This window comes from Medicago truncatula, chromosome 4, assembly GCF_003473485.1.
Source record: "Medicago truncatula cultivar Jemalong A17 chromosome 4, MtrunA17r5.0-ANR, whole genome shotgun sequence".
Lineage (NCBI taxonomy): Eukaryota > Viridiplantae > Streptophyta > Magnoliopsida > Fabales > Fabaceae > Medicago > Medicago truncatula.
In genome coordinates this window covers 3,816,337-3,833,263 of record NC_053045.1, presented here as the reverse complement: position 1 = coordinate 3,833,263, position 16,927 = coordinate 3,816,337, and the positions used below count along the sequence as shown (strand labels likewise).

Here is a 16,927-nt window from a genome sequence, read left to right as displayed (position 1 = left end):
TTGAATACCGCTAATATTTATAGAAATTTACTCAAAATTAGTTTGTTATAAATTAAAAGAGCAATTTTTCTATTCACAAACTTAGATATTTATTAAACCTCTAAAGAAAACTTATATATTTGTTATTAGAGATTTATATTAATACATATTTTTTTAAAAGATGTCATTTGAAATTTATTTTATGAAAAGCTAATTTTTTTTAAAGGGATTTATAAAAAGTTACTTAAAATAACCTCACATTTCACGTATTTTTTGAAATTTATCATCCAAAAAAAGTCATAGCATTTGAACCTTCTCTCTCAGGTCACTTTGTTTACTATGCCACTTCCCAGATTGGAGAGACGGTTTAGGATCTCAGCACCTAAAGTAGCAGTTGGTTTAAGAAACACTTCCGAGCTTATATATTACTTATGTTGTTTTCCAAGCTAAAAATGGTTTTTGAGTTTAACCAAAGATAAAACAGTGTTTGAATATTTTACATAACAGCATCCGGGGTGTTGATTGAATGCATGTAAACCTCGCTATTGGATTTGTGACCATGCATAAAACCTTTTCTCCAAGTGACTGTGTGAACGAAAAATTGTCTCAAATTATAAATCACTTTACAATATCAATGAATTTTAATGTGTCCATCTATATATTTAGATGTGTGCATCTACGGGGCACAAATTGAAGCGCAAAATTTGATTGTTTTTTCTTCATTTCAGATTGAATACTTCTGAACAATGTTACGGAGTCGCCTCCTTTTCAAGAAGTGTGATCCACCGTAAATGCAGTTGTTGGTTGTATCGCACAATAAACATTGCATATAAACATCATGAATTAATCTCCCAAGCTGTATACGAAAGAATGCTAGTTGCCTCCCATGAAATAGAAGAAATGAGAAGGAATATAAACTGTACAGTGTTCAAGTAAACAAGAATATACCACACTAAATTAACAGCCAGGACTGATTATAAAAAAATAACTTGTCATTGTGTTTAATCTAATATGTAATGCATGCACCAGCAGAAATAGGCATTTGTCATCTTTATGCCCTTTTATTTACCACTGCCAAGTTTTGCTCATACATGACAAGAGTACCCATAAATAATGTGTATAAATGAACAAAGGTAATGCTAGAAACTGTACACTAATGATTTTGCTACATTGGACACAGATGAACTACAATATGTGAGGCAACTATCACGAAACACTAAATTACATAATTTCAAAACTGGATATTCATGACAGATACAAATATACATTTGCTAATATGAGTGGTATACATGGGGGTATTTGTTGATGGATTGAATCTGGACTGGTACAGTGGTTGCACACTGCGCTTTATCTGCCTTATCTGTCTCACGCGAAGTGAATTCACCTCTGAGAACGGACCTGCATTGATGCTAATTTGTATGCTAGGACCAGTGTTTATGCTTAAATATGTGAAGAAAGAGAACCAAGAGGGGGATCTCTTTGGAGTCATATAACAACTAGAATGACTTCATGGACATTTCCCGGTTCAAAGACAAAACTAGAATATCAAAATATTCACCAGTTGAGAACACTTTCCAGAATAAACTCAAGAATCACTCCAACTATCCTCATCATCTTCATCACTTCCAGCCAAAGCCTATTTCAATAATCAAGGTTAGTTGACTCAGAAGAAAAAGGATATCACAATCAAGAGTGGTGATAAAAATAAAGTAACAGAGAAAGGAGAGACCTGGCGAATTGAATTAGCTTTCTCCAAGATGGCAGCAAGCTTCATATTTGTTTTTGGACCTTGAATCCTAGGTCGTGTAGCCACAGCAGGCTTCAAGTTGAAAGACTGAGAGAGCCAAAAAGTAATTTTGAATACAAGATTCCTTTGAAAACAATAAGGGAAAAATAAGTATAAAGAAACAAGTTGCAAGTTCAAACCTTTGTTCGTATCTGTTCTAACCATGAATCTCTTTCATCTACCTTTGGTTCTATTTGAGGCATAACCCGCTCAGTAGCCCTCTTAAGCTGCAGTGGTTTAAAGGCAAAGTATTATGCAAGAATTAATACATAAAAAAATGATTCTGAGTCATATAAGAACTAGAAACTGACTTACCATGCTTTTGTCGTGAGCAGCAACAGCATCAATTAGAGGATTCCGAGGACGAGGAATCTTATGCTTTGACTTTACATTTATCCTTTCACTCTCAAACTCTGATGTTTGAGCAGATGGATCCAAGGATGACATTCCCCCCTCAAAGGGCTGGAATGTCTGATTGAGCTCCACACTTTCCATGTTTGGTGGCACCATGAGCGAAATACCCAATTGTCTCTGCTCCCCTTCTACATTACTTACAGAATGATTAGGTGTTTCAACTTCAGAACTAGTCTCCGTCAATAACTGACTTGGAGATTGAGTTATTTTTTCTTGTGGAGAGATGGAATCATGTTCAGAAACAGAAGATTCAGCGGATAGTATAGGAGAGCATGGGTTAGAACTTTGTACCATTTCTTCCTCAGAAGTGACAAAGTCACTGTGTGGAGACTCGTCAATAGATATAACATTACTCATAGACTGTGGAAGTGTTGTCCTTGTATCATCTGAACTAGTCTCTGTCATTACTTGACTAGGAGATTGAGTCAAATTTTCTAAAGGAGTGATGGAATCCTGTCCAGAATTAGCACATTCGGCAGGTGGTATTGGAAGGAATGGGCTTGAATTATGTACCATTTCTCCCTCAGAAGCAATAACGTGACTGTTTGGAGGCCCGTCCCTAGACACTACATTATGTATAGGCTGCTCAGGTGTTTTATCATCTGCACTAGTCTCTGTCTTTGATTGAGTTGGATGTTGAAATGGTTCCACTTGTGGAGGGGTGGAATCATCTCCAGAGAGAGTATATGCAGCAGGTAGTATTGGTGCATATGGGTTTGAAGTCTGTACCATTTCTCCCTCAGAAGCAACAATGTAACCATGTGGTGGATGCATGCTCGTAGCTACCATGGGCAGCGTTATGAAGGGGTTCTGAATTTGGTTTCTGTCCATCACGAGGTAATTATACTGACCATTTGCTTCATTAACCATGAGAGGAAACTGAAAAGGTAAAGCAACTGGATGCCCAGAAACACCCACGGCAGAAGAATGTCGAAGCATATCACTTTCCAAAGGCATGGCAGGTGAAAATGGATTCTGATAAAATAAAATCTCTCCATCAGAAGCCGGCAAACCAAATTGAGACTTCTTGTCAGGCATGATTGGCTGCATTGATTGGACTGAAGCCTGATGCACTTCTAAATCATCTCTATGCGAATCTATGGAAGCAGGTTGAACCTTGCCCATTCTCCATTGCATCGGAGGTAGAGGGGGCATAGGTGGCATCTCATCAAGTTTGTTTTCAGTTTCCATGGGAGAGAGGTCGGGGAGAAGAGACTTCAATGGATCCACAGCATACTGTGTAGAGTTGATCTCCAAGCCAGATGACTGTGGTGAAGAATGAACTGATGATGATTCATCTGCAGGGATTTCTGAAAAAGATTCAGAAGGAGCATGAGTGCCTTCTTGCTTCAATTCATATATCTGCTGAGATTGAGATTTCTCAGAGGCAAAGTTTTCCTCGTATTTGAGCGGAAACTCTCCATCCTTTTCACCAAGTTGTGATTGCAAATGGGGCTCTAAGTAAGTTTCAGACTCGAACTGGTTATAAGGTGGTGATGAAAAACTATTTCTGTCATTCTGTAAAAGATCATTCCGGCCATAACTGGTAGATTCTGACTGCCGAGTGTCAAACTCAGAAAATTCAGGCACCATTTTCGCATCATCTATAAAGCCAGTCTGATGGATTTTCACCCTAGGAGATGACTTTTCAATGTTATTTTCCAAATCTGGAAGATCACAGGGCTCCGATTTGTTAAGGTTCATTTGTACATCTGCAGAAACAATTTCCGGATGAACCGCGACCTTCTTTCCCTCTAGCACGGTCGAAGATTCTCTAGCAACTGCCTCATAGACTTCCGTCTCTATCTCATTTGGATTTGCAAAAGCAGAAAGAGATTCTTCTGATTTTGTAAGATTACTCACTGGAGGATGTATGATATCAGATGATGTTGTATCTGATAATGGTGCCAATTGATTGTTGCTCATCTCAGTATTTGAGTCCATGAAAATTTGAGTCAATTCCACTTCATTGGATTCAATCTGATAAGAATCTGAAGGAGCCGGGACCAGTTCTTGCTGATTTGAAAGGCTCCTTGACGGAGAACAAATCATACCTGAAGCTGGACAAGCATTGATACCCGCATCATTTTCAGCGCTATCAACAGAAGGAACAGGTTGACCTTTTGACGCAACAATTTCACTGACATCACCATTTATCTTCATATGATTACGAGGAGAAGATGGATTTTTAAAATGACCATCACCTTCATCTTGATCAACACTGCTTCTGGATCCAGTTATTTCATCACCATGCACCACATTAAGACCTGAATTCAAGTCTGGTTCTTCGATGGATGGACAAAGGGAATCTTTTGGTGAACCATTAGAAAATTGTAACAAATCATGAGAATGAATATGTGGATCATCATCAACCAAGTTGTCCAATGAAATTTTATCAGAAGAATCCACTGGGCAAGTATCATCTTTTATTAGGGAGGGAGAAGAAGGTTTGGAAGCAACAGATTCAACGAGACCTGCTCTGTCTGCATCATTGTCAGAAATGGTTTCGTCGGACTGAGTCACTGCAGGTAGCATCACTGGTTTGGTAGGTTCAAGATCAGAACACGACAACTTTCCTGAAGTCAACAGATCCGAATATGTTTTCCAAGAGTCAGAAGCCTCTTCTTCATGAACACGTACATCATCATGCATGACAAACTTCCTACTATCTGTATTTTGAAACTCAACAATTTTGGGAAGCTGGTTCGATGGTGTACCTTCAATTTCCGGTTCATAATATTTAGAAGTTGTGAATAAAATGGGTTCTGATTGTGTATTTTCAACAACAGTGCTCAATGAATCAGAATGAGAGAAATAAGATTTATCTTTCTTGGAAGAACTATTTACATCTGACGTAGAAGAGTTTTTGGTAGATTGAGAATCTGAAAAGTGAGTTCGCAGTTTCACGTGCTCATCTTCATCTACTCTGAATGAGCTACTATTGTCTGATGTTGAGGAGGTTCCAGTTGAGTGAGAATCTGATAACCGAGCTTTGACTTCAATATCTTCCTCATTTTTCTCTTGTTTGAATGGGCTATTGTCGTCAGATGTTGAGGAGTCTGCAAATGAGTGAGAATCTGAAAATCGAGCTAGTAATCGACGTTCTTTATTGGCATCTGTTACCTTTTGATTTTTCAAGAAGCTTTTTCTAGGTTTATACTCATCATCTGTTTCCAATTCTGACTCCATGGTAGTTAAAGCATCCATGTAGTTGTCAACCTCACTAGTCACATCATCAGAATGATGCCTATTTAAGCTGTTTTCAAATTTCTTTTGTTCCTTGATTGCCAGTTCTGTTTCATCAGACACCTTGACATCATTAAAAGACACTTCATCTGTTACACCTGCTGAGATTTGTTCTTTCACCATCACAAGATCTCCATTTGTCTCACCAACCCCTTCTGGAAATTGGTTTATATCAAATTCCTGCTCATTAGGGGATGAACAGGTGTTTTCATTTCTCCCAGTCGACTTTCTCAAAGGACTAAAGCTACTGATTTCAAGAATTTTAATCCCTGCTTCACCAGTATCATCTGATGTCGGTTTCACAGGTAGTGGAAAGATTGAAGTTTCGCAAATCATTTTATAATCAGGTGAGGGAGTTTCTAGAAATTTCTCCATGTAACTTTTCCCAGATTTTCCTTCAACGGAAGGCACGTTCAATTGTCTTTTCTTTAATTTAACTAGGCGTGCAGGATTACTATAACCATTCTCAATACGTTCCTCAAGAAGCAGCTGATGTAATCTGCAACGGTGTAAATAAAATTGAGACACCAGTCAACAATTTAAAGACCTAACCAGTTGAATATAAATGCACCAAAAAAAATGATTGGAGCTTACTTTGAATGTGTTGGTACAGCATTTGGAGCTTCACCGTCCCTTATCCGTCCTCCTTTCTTCTGCTGGAAAAAAAAAAAAACATAATTATATAATCAAACATGCAAAAATATACAATTTTACATTGCATAGAATTGTTGACAGAAGAGATTACGGAGGTATTGCAACCCTAGAATGAACATGAAAAAGCAGCACCAAACACTTGTCTGCTTGTAGCACATATGGTCATATATGTATGTATTAGAGGCACTGTAATGTATCATTCAATTTCTATTATAATTTGCAAATATTCAGCAAGATCCCAGCCAATAACACACAACATAAAGCTCGTTAGGATCACACATTTACAACAGGTCTCTGGTAGGAAACTATATAAAAATTGGTAGCGTAGAAAATTTTGTACCTTGACTTTACGAATTCTTTTTTCCCTGTGGACTTGTACTGTGGCTCTTACAGATGAAGCTGACTCCGCTTTAAAGAATGATGGATCAGTATAACGCTTCAGACATGCCCCAGCCCCAGCCACATCAAACCTTTAAAGATGACAAGCCAAAAAGAAAATTTTCAAACATCTATTACAGAATAATCATTTTCTATTTATGTTGAAATCGTACAAATCTGATGAATCAGGCCAACATACTTATCCAGAAGGAACAGTCTAGGGGGACCACGGCATTCTTCGTATGAATCCATTATTAATCGAGGTAAGTTTCCACTAGAAACGAGATTTTGTTCAGACTGAATATTGCGATGCCAATCAATCCCTGCATTGCATTAAGGAAGAATGTTTAAACTAGAAAAGTCACCGTTACACTTAAAGGCTACAACTTAAACCAAAATTACACCATTTTACAAGATAAAGGGTATTCAAATCATGATGGTAAACACCAATAACATACAGTATAACTCTGATGAGTAATCTAACCTCCATTAGTAAAAAATGATGAATGATGAGTTTGAGAAAAAAAGGCCTTTTCAAGTGAAGGAACTTCAGCCTCAAGCTGTTTAACACGAGCCGTAAGACTGTGGCCTCTTGCAGCAGTAGCCATTACTTCTTCATGTAAATCATGGAAGATCTCCGCAGCAAACCTAACCAAAATGAGAAGATAAATGCAGGGAACTTGATAAATTGTCTAAAACTAAGAAAAAGATTAAGAGAAAGAAAAGTAGGAAAGAAGAGAATCAAAGAAGAAATTGATATTAATCTCTGCCAAGGGAGAAATCTCTTCTCCAAAACCCAAATGCAAAAAAAAAATATTACTGTATCTAAAGAATGCCTTTTCCATCTATACAGTTATATCTATGTTGGTCCTCGTAACTACTCTAACTATTCCCCTCATTTACCAGAATACCAAGTATCCAGTTACCACTCTACAATACATCCTCATTGGTCCCCAAGTCTCCTAGAGTGAAGTAAACCTTCAAATACTGAAACTACTTGGTACCTAACAGAACTTAACAGCACCTGGTAACTGTTAAAAATTTGAAGTTAAAAGACAAAACCCAAGGCTGGTGAAAATGTTGGCACAAAAATTTAAGGAAACAACTTCAGGGGAACTCTGCCAATTAGAACAAATTTCGTCACAAACTAAGTGATACAGAATGCCACAACTATCACAACTCTGGCAAGACACATGATACATTTTTCGGCTCAGAATTATGTAAATTGTAAACTGAATTCACTATATTAAGCCATAAAGAGCTAGCTCAGCTGATTGCTGCGGATGTTGTGCATAAAAGATCCCAAGATTAATCCTTAGTAGCCTCAATACACACTCCAATACAAAAATCATACTGACCAAGTATGGTCCACTGAATTGCATCATCTCCTTATTTATTTCAGCAAGTACTCAAAAACATTAAACAAAAAACACAATTTTCCAACAGTTTACTTTTCAATTTGATGAAACTATTGCCTAAACCAGTGTTATCAATCACTAATTGCCAAAATAGCAGTTTGTTCAAATTCCTCTAAGTAACAATGCTATAGTGTTGCCATGGTCGTAATTCGACAATATTTGTACTACACAGCGTATTGCAGAACAATAGCGATCTGTTCAAATTCCACTACACTATAGCACCATTATAACCGCTCTCTAACAAGACTAGCCTAAACCTATCAGGAACTTTGTTATTTCAAGAATTAAAGTCAAGTCATTGATCAGTCAATCAAATCCAGACCAATACAATCTGTGCACTATGCGATTTGTTGAAATTCCACTACAATATAACGCTGGTATAGCCGCTATTTAACAACACTAGCCTAAACCTATCAGGAACTTTGTTATCTCAAAATTTAAAGTCAAGTCAACGATCAGTCAACCATGTCCAAACCAATCCAATCTATGCACTAAAACCACTCATTTTCTTCATTTAATTTGGTTTTTTTTTCCCTTCAAAACAAACAAAATTCAAAATTTAACAAAAAGCAACAAAAATAGAAACAAAATTAATTTTTTTTTCAATGGAAACAAAATTCAAATAATCAAACATTAATTACAAATTAACAATCATCCACCAAATTCACCATCTTTATATTCCTCCAATTCATAATCCAACCAAACAGATACTAAATCAAGCAACAGAAAAATCCAAATTAAACTCCCTCCATCGAATACCTCAAAAATTCTACTATCCTTTTCCAAATTCATCACTAATTCAACTAAAAAAAATCAGATTAAGCGCGAAATTGCTCAAAAAACTTCAAATCAGAATCAGAATCACGAAATTAAAGAACAAGATATAAAGAAAACTAACTCAGCAAGGTCACCGAGCTGACGAAGAAGTCCAACAAGACCAGCCATGGCAACAGCTTCAAGAAGAGCTTCAGGGTCATCTTTATCAGCAGCACGGTACAGTTCAGGATCCGCTAAACTGTACTCGTTTCGTATAAGATACTTCGATATCGGCATTTTTCTTCTTCGATAACGAATTCAGCAATTCAGAAACCCTAGAATTTGGGATTCGATCTTGTTTCTTCTTCCGGTGACTTTTGCTCCACCGTGTTCCACCATGGAAGAGAGAGAAAGAAAATGTATAATAAATGTACAGAGAGAGAAAGTGTGTTATTTTAAAATTAATTATGAGTACTATTATAGTATTTAATATTTTAGAAATGAAATAAATGAATATACGGTGGTGGTCGGTGTGCGGGAGAGTCACATTATGACAGACGTGAAGAGAGTGACGGATGCGGGACACGGATTCAAGCAACTGTGTAAACTGAAAAGTCTATTTTGTCCAAGATCTTTGTAGGTTTTGTATTTTTGGTATGAGAAATTTCTACAATCACTTTTGACAACTCTCTTTTGTATTTTTGGTAAGAAAAATTTGTACAATCACTCTTGACAACTCTCTCTCACATACTATGTTTTTATTCTTTCCCGTACTTTTTCTCTTTCTATTGTTTTTTACAAATCAAAAGAGAGGGAAAATAAGTTGTCTCAAATGGTTGTTCAAATATCACTGCTCTTTCGGTATTACGGTGATGTGTATATCAGATTCAATATTCAAGTTATCGTGATTCTAACATACTCATTGTAACGTCAAACATGGACATGATATATATTGCAAGGTTAGGCTAACAAGTGCCTTTAGACTGGTATTGTTTCATTTTACGGCGTGGTTCGTTGTCAGAGTCCAATATGAGCATTTTCCCCTAAAACGTTCATTCGTTGAATCAATCAAACATTTTGGTTATTGGTACTAGAAACATGGATCACAATTCAATTGCTTTACTGTCCAATTTTATTGAGTCTTGACTAAGTTTGATGTATTCCAAGACTCATGTATTCACCGGTAGAATTAAGAAAGAATTGGCTGACTCTTGTTTGATTATTCGCGCTAACCTACCATTTGTTGAGGGGAAATCGTCTATATTCATATCACATATTTTTCAATATCAACTAAGATTATGGTTATTGTTAGGTGTAAACAAGAAGATTAAATTGAAATCATTAAAATATTTTGACAATAAACTGCAAAAATGAGAATTCAAATAACAACCTATATTGTATTATGAGTTGCACTCGTTGATAATCATGTTCACAAGTTTTATTGATTTACACAAAATTATTAGAAATTGTCTCTTCCAAAGTCATGTTCTAGTGCAGTTTTATTTATTTTGACCACAATAATACAATGGAACTTATTAGTGAAAACAACAACAACTCGTCTTCAGAAGACGAGTATAGCATTGTCCTCTTTGAAACCCCTTGGAGCGACATTCCTTATCACAATTTGCAATGCAAGGTACTGTACATTGTCCTCCCGGAGGAACTACCAAACTGGTAACGAATCCTGAATAATTCAAAAATCATAATTAAGATACACATCTTATCGATTCCTTTTAAAAGAAAATGGTTTCAATCCAATGTTATTTGGACCCCATGCATTGCTTAAAGCACCTAGTATTTCTTAGATAAGTAAACTATTATTATTTATTTTTTTTAAATTCAGAAAACAAAATACAACTTCATCAAAGAGTTGTTGAGTTTTACTGATTTAATAAGCTTGTATTTTATTTTCTTCCTCCTTTTGAATATGAAGGCACCAACACAATAAAACATTCAACGAAAAAAAATACAAATAGATTAGTAAATTGTATTTCCAAAATGTATAACTAATTTCTACCCTTACCTGAATTGATGATCAGAAAAATGCATAAAACTCCCAGAAGATAAGATTGATTGGTGTGATTGGCCATTTTGAAGGATTTCAACTTGTATTTTAATTCTTGTAAAGAGCAAGACTAACATCACTTCCATTAAATAGACATCGAAAATGTGTTAATAACATTGAAAATATTATTATTTGTACTTTGTGAAACATCACTTTTGATTATAATATATTATTATCAATATGAAAGCATTAATTATTGTCAAAAAAAAAATGAAAGCATTAATTAGAGATCATATTAAAAAATTAAATAATCAATAGAATATATTTTATGACTACAAAATGGCACTCTTTTTGAAAAATAAAGTGGGAAAGGGATGTAAAATCATTCTATATCAATCTGTTCATAATTTATAGTTCACTTTTATGTACCAAATTTAATAAAAAGGCCAACTCAGTTAAATTATAGTATTTTTTTTTTATAAATTAGAGAGTTAAATAAATTTTTGGTCCCTATAATATAGATTTATTGTCACGAAGGACTGACATTATTTTGATACTTCACAACTGCAACACACTTCTAAATATCGATAAAAAAAGAAGAAGAAAATACCAAGTTGAGGGAGGAAACTAAAACCCAACAAAAATAAGAGAAATGACACTTTGATAGCCCAATTCTATCTCTAAAAGTAAATATAAGGTTTCAATTTATATTGATATTTTTTAAATTAAACATTATGTTTCAATAGCAACCAACATAGAGAGGAATATTAGGGTCACACTCTCTAATACACCCTTTAACACACTCCAATATATTTCCTCCGGTCCTAAATATAAGAGAAGATATCATTTTTCGATCCATTGATTAATACTGTATTTATTTTATATTATAGTCCATATACATTAATAGTTCAATGAACCTAAAAAAAAAAAAATTCTCTTATATTTAGGACCGGAGGGAGTATAACATGCCATGTAATCCACTTTTTTTTTTAAGATATTTACATGCTAACGGTTCATTTTAAAAGAACAGAACAATTCATTTTATATTATTTTTTATTATTTGGACTTCAACTTTTTATTTTCACAATTCAACCTTTCACCATGAGTGTCTCAACATTGATAACATTGTTAGGAAGGTCGGAGATGGGTGTACCACCATGTTTTGGGAGGATCCTTGGTTGCTTGATGTTCCGTTAGCTGTGTCTTTTTCTAGACTTTTTGCGTTGTTGGAATTTAAAGAGGTTACGGTGAGGGAGATGTTTTTGTTAGGATGGGGGGTTGATGGGGGAGCGTGGAGGTGGAGGTGGAGGCGGCAATTATTTGCATGGGAGGAAGAGTTGGTGGGGGAGTGTGTTGCGAGATTGGCTAACTTTGTTTTGCAGGAAGACTTGACTGATAGGTGGGTGTGGAGACTTCACTCGTCTCAAATCTACACGGTGCATTCAACTTATTCTTATTTAACGGCGGTGGACTTCAATATCACTGCAGAGTTTAATCAATTTTTATGGCTTAAACCGGTCCCATTAAAGGTTAATATTTTTGTATGGCGTCTTTTTCTGAATAGACTTGCAACAAAGGACAACCTGCGTAAGAGGAACGTTCTTGAGGTTTCCAATGTGTCTTGCGCGACCTTGTGTGGTAAGGAGGAGGAAAGAGACCATTTTTTTTTCCAATGTGATCATTATGGTCGGTTATGGCTCTTGTTAACGAATTGGTTTGGTATTGTTACTGTGTTTCATGGCAATCTATTTTCACATGCTCATCAGTTTTGTGCTCTTGGAAAGATCGTAACAGGAGGATTTTTCAGAACCAAAATGAACATCTTGAAGCTCTTTTTGAAAGGGTTAAACTTCAGACTTATTGGTGGTTGAAAGCAAACTTTGTCATGTTCGCTTTTGACTATTCTTTTTGGAGACAAAACCATTTACATTGTTTACAGACTGTCATGTAATGTCTGTTTTTTTATTTTTGATTTATGGTTGTTTTTAGCCTTGATGTGTATTGTAATTAACTCTTTTCAGTTCCCTTCGGTACTCGTTGTGCTTGAGGGATTGTTTGTTTCTATTATATTCATTTAGCTTCTTCAAAAACAAAAAAAAACCATGAGTGTCTCAACCTTCCACGTTCTGCAAAATTGTACTCTTTTAAAGTAATTGACAAACACATCTAGATCTAAATTGTTTTTCCTCATTGACAAACACCATTTGCAATCTTCTGCTAAAAGAAGACATCCAGATCTAAATCGTTTTCCCCAAAATAATGCAATTGACAACATTGAGTAGAATATCTTGCCAGATTTCAATTGAAATCTAAAACAATTACCAAATGAATGTTTATACATATTTTCAATTACAATTACAAAGCAATATAGAAGTCAATCGTAGATCACGGTATGCTTCATTGTACCCAAAATAAAAGGAATCAATATTGAAAATCAATCTAGATTGAAAGAAAAAAAAAATACAACAAAAATGAAACCCAAGAAAAACTAGAGATGGAACCCCATAAGAAAGTGAAAAAGGCAGATTTGAAGCGAGATTTGAAGGAGGCAGAAACGTTGAACTCTCTCTCCCCATCTTTGTCTTTTTTTATTTTTACGTAATAATATATTCTCAAACTTATTCAACCGGTCAGCAGGTGATTGAATAAAAGAATTGGATGACATGACATGTTTTAATTGGAGTGTGTTAAAGGGGTGTGTTAGAGGATATGACCCTAACATTCCTCCTCAAATAATATGAGGTTTAGTCCCAAAATTAATCGCTCACTTTAAAAAAATTTGTGGCTATGCCTCAATGGTGTAGTAGTTATTTTTACCTTGTCATTTTTAAGATAAAACAATCCTCCAAAAATTTGAGTATGAGTTAGTTGTTAACATTGTCAAAAACTTATATTTTTTGTGAATAGTTACTTTTGAACATGCATTACACACCTAATTTTAGGGGTAGTTCAAAAGGTTGTACATTACGACTAGACATGATATCCCAATATAGTGAATGTTCCAGAAGTGTTCTGCCAAACTTTAGTAGGATGCAACCAAACTTTCACATTTACACATATGAGTCTATCAAGAATACTTACACTTATGTAGCTATGTACCCCCACTCCTAATAGAGCATATAACTTATTATTATTATGAAATTAGTTCAACTTTTCTTTACACCACATAATATCATGCTCAAAACATATATGAGATTTCAAATTTATTTATTCTTAGCATGACCCGCATCTATATATAAATTTGTATCATCCTTTGGACTTATTCCTTGGGATCTACATCTATTGGTTGGGTCACCATCATCTGAGAACATTACTATTGGCACTAGGTGCCGTTTAATTTGGGAAAACAAACTTTTTTTTCATTATGAAAAAGTAAGTTTTTAACTTAGATTCAATGAAGAATACACTTTTATCATACTTTCTCAATACTAGATTTTTCTCCCTCTCTCTTCAACCACAAAATCATCAACCATTTCTCACTTTCTCTCTACCTCCTCCTCTCTCCTTTCTCTCCGTACAAGACCATCATAACCACCACCACCACCATGTTTAACACCTAGATCTCTCCTTTAGCTGGAACTGCAACAAACCCTTTTGGAAATGGATATTTTTAAGGTCCTTCTGAAGCACCTCTTGAAGCTGCTTCAGTTTGTCCTGGTGTTTATGGTAAAGGTGCTTACCCTGGTTATGCTGGTGATTTGCTTGTTGATTCTACTACTGGTGCTAGTTTCAATGCTCATGGAAGGAAGTATCTTCTTCCTGCTTTGTATGATCCTTCTACATTATTTTGCTCAACCCTTGTTTGAAGAACATTGCAATTGAAATAGCTTAGTTACTCTTCCACTGTTCTTGTACAAATAAGAAATTACTTAGGATTAATTCATTTATTATTTCTATAATTTTTTGATTATGCGGATTTTGTAATGATAAACAAGCAAATGTACTTTTGTTTGATTTTTTTTTTAAAAAATATATTGGTATTTTTAGTAGATTATTAACTTTGGTTTCAAATTTTATTTTAATTTTAATTTTAATTTCAATCTATGTTTGAGGTAGGGGAGAAGGGTGGTGGTGGAAGATGATGTGGGAAAAATTTAATGTTGAGAGATCATGATAAAATTGTGTATCCTATTTAATCTAATAGTTAAAACTTAACTTTTTTATGATGAGGAAAAAGTTTACTTTCCCAAATTAAACGGTACCTTGGCACTAGTCTCATTCTTTGAGGTTTTTCAAAACCTTTCCCCTTGCCAATCATTTCGTCAAACGATCGATCAATCTTTCTCTCATATTAATCCATTCGTCAAAGAATTGGTCAATTTTCTTCTTACCTCGTATGATCCTTTTATTTATTTTATAATAGCCGCGACACTATCATATTAGATTAATATGACCATAATTCAGTTTTCATAATTAGGAATATCTAAAATGTTGTTCTAATCAACACCGCTATAACTTTCAGGCATAACTGTAAACTAACCAACATCACTGTAATTTATTAGTACAATGAAAAACTTCTGATAATAGTCAATGTCATGATGACTTTCTAGTACAACACATAAATCTTGGTGAAATCATCTTAGGTTCATAGTCCTTATAGCGACCTTGTGACTTCAATTGCACACATATGCTACTTAGACCATTTACAATGGTAAAACAAATTCAACAACCTTCAACACCCACTTTTTCAATTCCCAACACTCCACATCATTTTCTCTCTCTTAATTCAACACCCTTTCAATTTTTACCTCTCCAATGGTTTTTTATTCAACACCCTACCCCACCACCTTTTATTTCTTATTCTTATTTAATTTTATATTTTTGTTTTTATAATTATATAAAATTACAATTATCGATTATAATTAAATTAAAATGAAGAAACACTTAACAATTTTTTTTTTTTGTAAAAACAAAATTTATTTAAATAATTTATTTTTATTTTCTTAACATAAATAAAATGCAATACAACAAACTAAGTACGGGTCACACAAATAGCTTAAAATGCAAGACAACAAACAAGCACACAACACACAAGTAATTTACTTAGTTCGATACAAATCATCTTCAATCGTGAAACATTCCAAACTTTGTCCATATGTGCTTCACTAGATCTGCTTGCAATTCGTGATGAACATTTGGATCACGCAACTCGGATCTAGCACGCACATGATTTGCAAAAGTGGGTAACACCTCGGTCGAGTATGGTTGTGCTGTACTAGATCCACTTCCCTCGGATTGCTCAAAATCGGTCCAACGTTGAGCATATGTATCTCGTTCATCCTCAACAATCATATTATGCAATATGATGCATGACCTCATGATGATACCCAAATCGGCTATGTCCCACAAGCGAGCTGGTTCACGGATGATTTTAAATCGAGCTTGAAGCACTCCAAAAGCACGTTCGATGTCCTTCCGACAGCTCTCCTGATGTTTTGCGAATAACTTATCAGGTTCACTTTGAGGAAGTCTAATTGATTTGACGAAAGTTGGATAAGAAGGGTAGATACCATCAGCTAGATAGTATGCCATATTATAGGGACGTTGATTCACAAAGAAATTCACCCGTGGAGCCTTTCCCTGTTCCACATCATCAAACACCGGTGACCGGTCTAGAACATTGATATCGTTCAACGTTCCTGGACATCCAAAAAAGGCATGCCAGATCCATAGATCATGAGATGCAACTGCTTCAAGAATAACTGTGGTGGTTCCCTTATCCCCCCTGGTGAATTGACCTTCCCATGCTTTAGGACAATTTTTCCACTCCCAGTGCATGCAGTCAATACTCCCGATCATCCCTGGGAACCCCCGCATTTCACTAACATGTAGTATTCTTTGAAGGTCATCTTGGTTTGGTGCTCTCAGGTACACTTCCTCATACAATCGTATGATTCCTTTACAGAATCTACGTAAGCACTCCAATGCTGTAGTACCTCCTATTTTGATGTATTCATCGACCGCATCTGCTGCCACGCCATATGCTAACATTCGCATTGCTGTGGTACATTTTGCTAACGGTGATATACCTTCTTTGTTGGCGGCATCAACTCGCTGGGTGAAGTAGTTATCAGTAATTGAAAGGTCTCCAACGATTCGAAGGAAAACATGCTTTTGCATCCGGTACCGACGACGAAACATTGCATCGTCATATGTAGGCTCATTGGCAAAGTAGTCGTCAATGAGTCTTTGGTTTGCCGCTGCATGATCTCTATTTAAATATTTTCTACTACGAGATCCACTACCTTCCTCTAATTCTTTTCGACGCTGAATAAATCGGTTGACGATATA

At 35.4% G+C, this 16,927-nt stretch overlaps 2 protein-coding genes and 1 long non-coding RNA gene across 4 annotated transcripts; all 3 read right to left on the bottom strand.

Annotated features, from left to right (window-relative positions):
* Window positions 1–950: 950 nt before the first annotated feature.
* On the bottom strand, window positions 951–9,173 carry LOC25491414 (protein SCAR2). Of its 2 annotated transcripts, none has more exons than XM_013599324.3 (9): window positions 8,774–9,173; window positions 6,942–7,105; window positions 6,657–6,780; window positions 6,420–6,549; window positions 6,020–6,081; window positions 2,081–5,924; window positions 1,906–1,992; window positions 1,709–1,813; window positions 951–1,615 (listed from the first exon to the last, which is right to left on the bottom strand). In XM_013599324.3, the coding sequence occupies exons 1-9, from the start codon at window positions 8,926–8,928 to the stop codon at window positions 1,565–1,567; spliced, it is 4,722 nt and encodes a 1,573-aa protein (XP_013454778.1). In that variant the 5' UTR covers window positions 8,929–9,173; the 3' UTR covers window positions 951–1,564. The 2 variants fall into 2 exon arrangements, with proteins under 2 accessions (XP_013454778.1, XP_013454776.1); XM_013599322.3 differs by having other exon boundaries at window positions 6,020–6,078.
* Window positions 9,174–10,004: 831 nt separating this feature from the next.
* On the bottom strand, window positions 10,005–10,767 carry LOC120580265 (uncharacterized). The gene is made up of 2 exons (XR_005645963.1): window positions 10,655–10,767; window positions 10,005–10,315 (listed from the first exon to the last, which is right to left on the bottom strand). It is a non-coding gene; the product is annotated as an uncharacterized lncRNA (long non-coding RNA).
* A 4,927-nt stretch (window positions 10,768–15,694) lies between these two features.
* On the bottom strand, window positions 15,695–16,876 carry LOC112421043 (uncharacterized). Its single transcript, XM_024781019.2, has one exon. It carries the CDS (start codon window positions 16,775–16,777, stop codon window positions 15,701–15,703), a length of 1,077 nt encoding a protein of 358 aa, XP_024636787.2. The 5' UTR covers window positions 16,778–16,876; the 3' UTR covers window positions 15,695–15,700.
* Window positions 16,877–16,927: the final 51 nt, after the last annotated feature.

What these genes read in the sequence shown, in the direction of transcription:
- LOC25491414 (XM_013599324.3), bottom strand. Translation starts at nt 8,928, where the DNA reads ATGCCGATATCGAAGTATCTTATACGAAACGAGTACAGTTTAGCGGAT. An exon ending in ATCATTTTTTACTAATGGAG is followed by an intron (nt 6,781 to 6,941) that starts GTTAGATTACTC and finishes AATGCAATGCAG; the next exon opens with GGATTGATTGGCATCGCAAT. An exon ending in TAGAACAGATACGAACAAAG is followed by an intron (nt 1,814 to 1,905) that starts GTTTGAACTTGC and finishes TGGCTCTCTCAG; the next exon opens with TCTTTCAACTTGAAGCCTGC.
- LOC112421043 (XM_024781019.2), bottom strand. Translation starts at nt 16,777, where the DNA reads ATGTTTCGTCGTCGGTACCGGATGCAAAAGCATGTTTTCCTTCGAATC.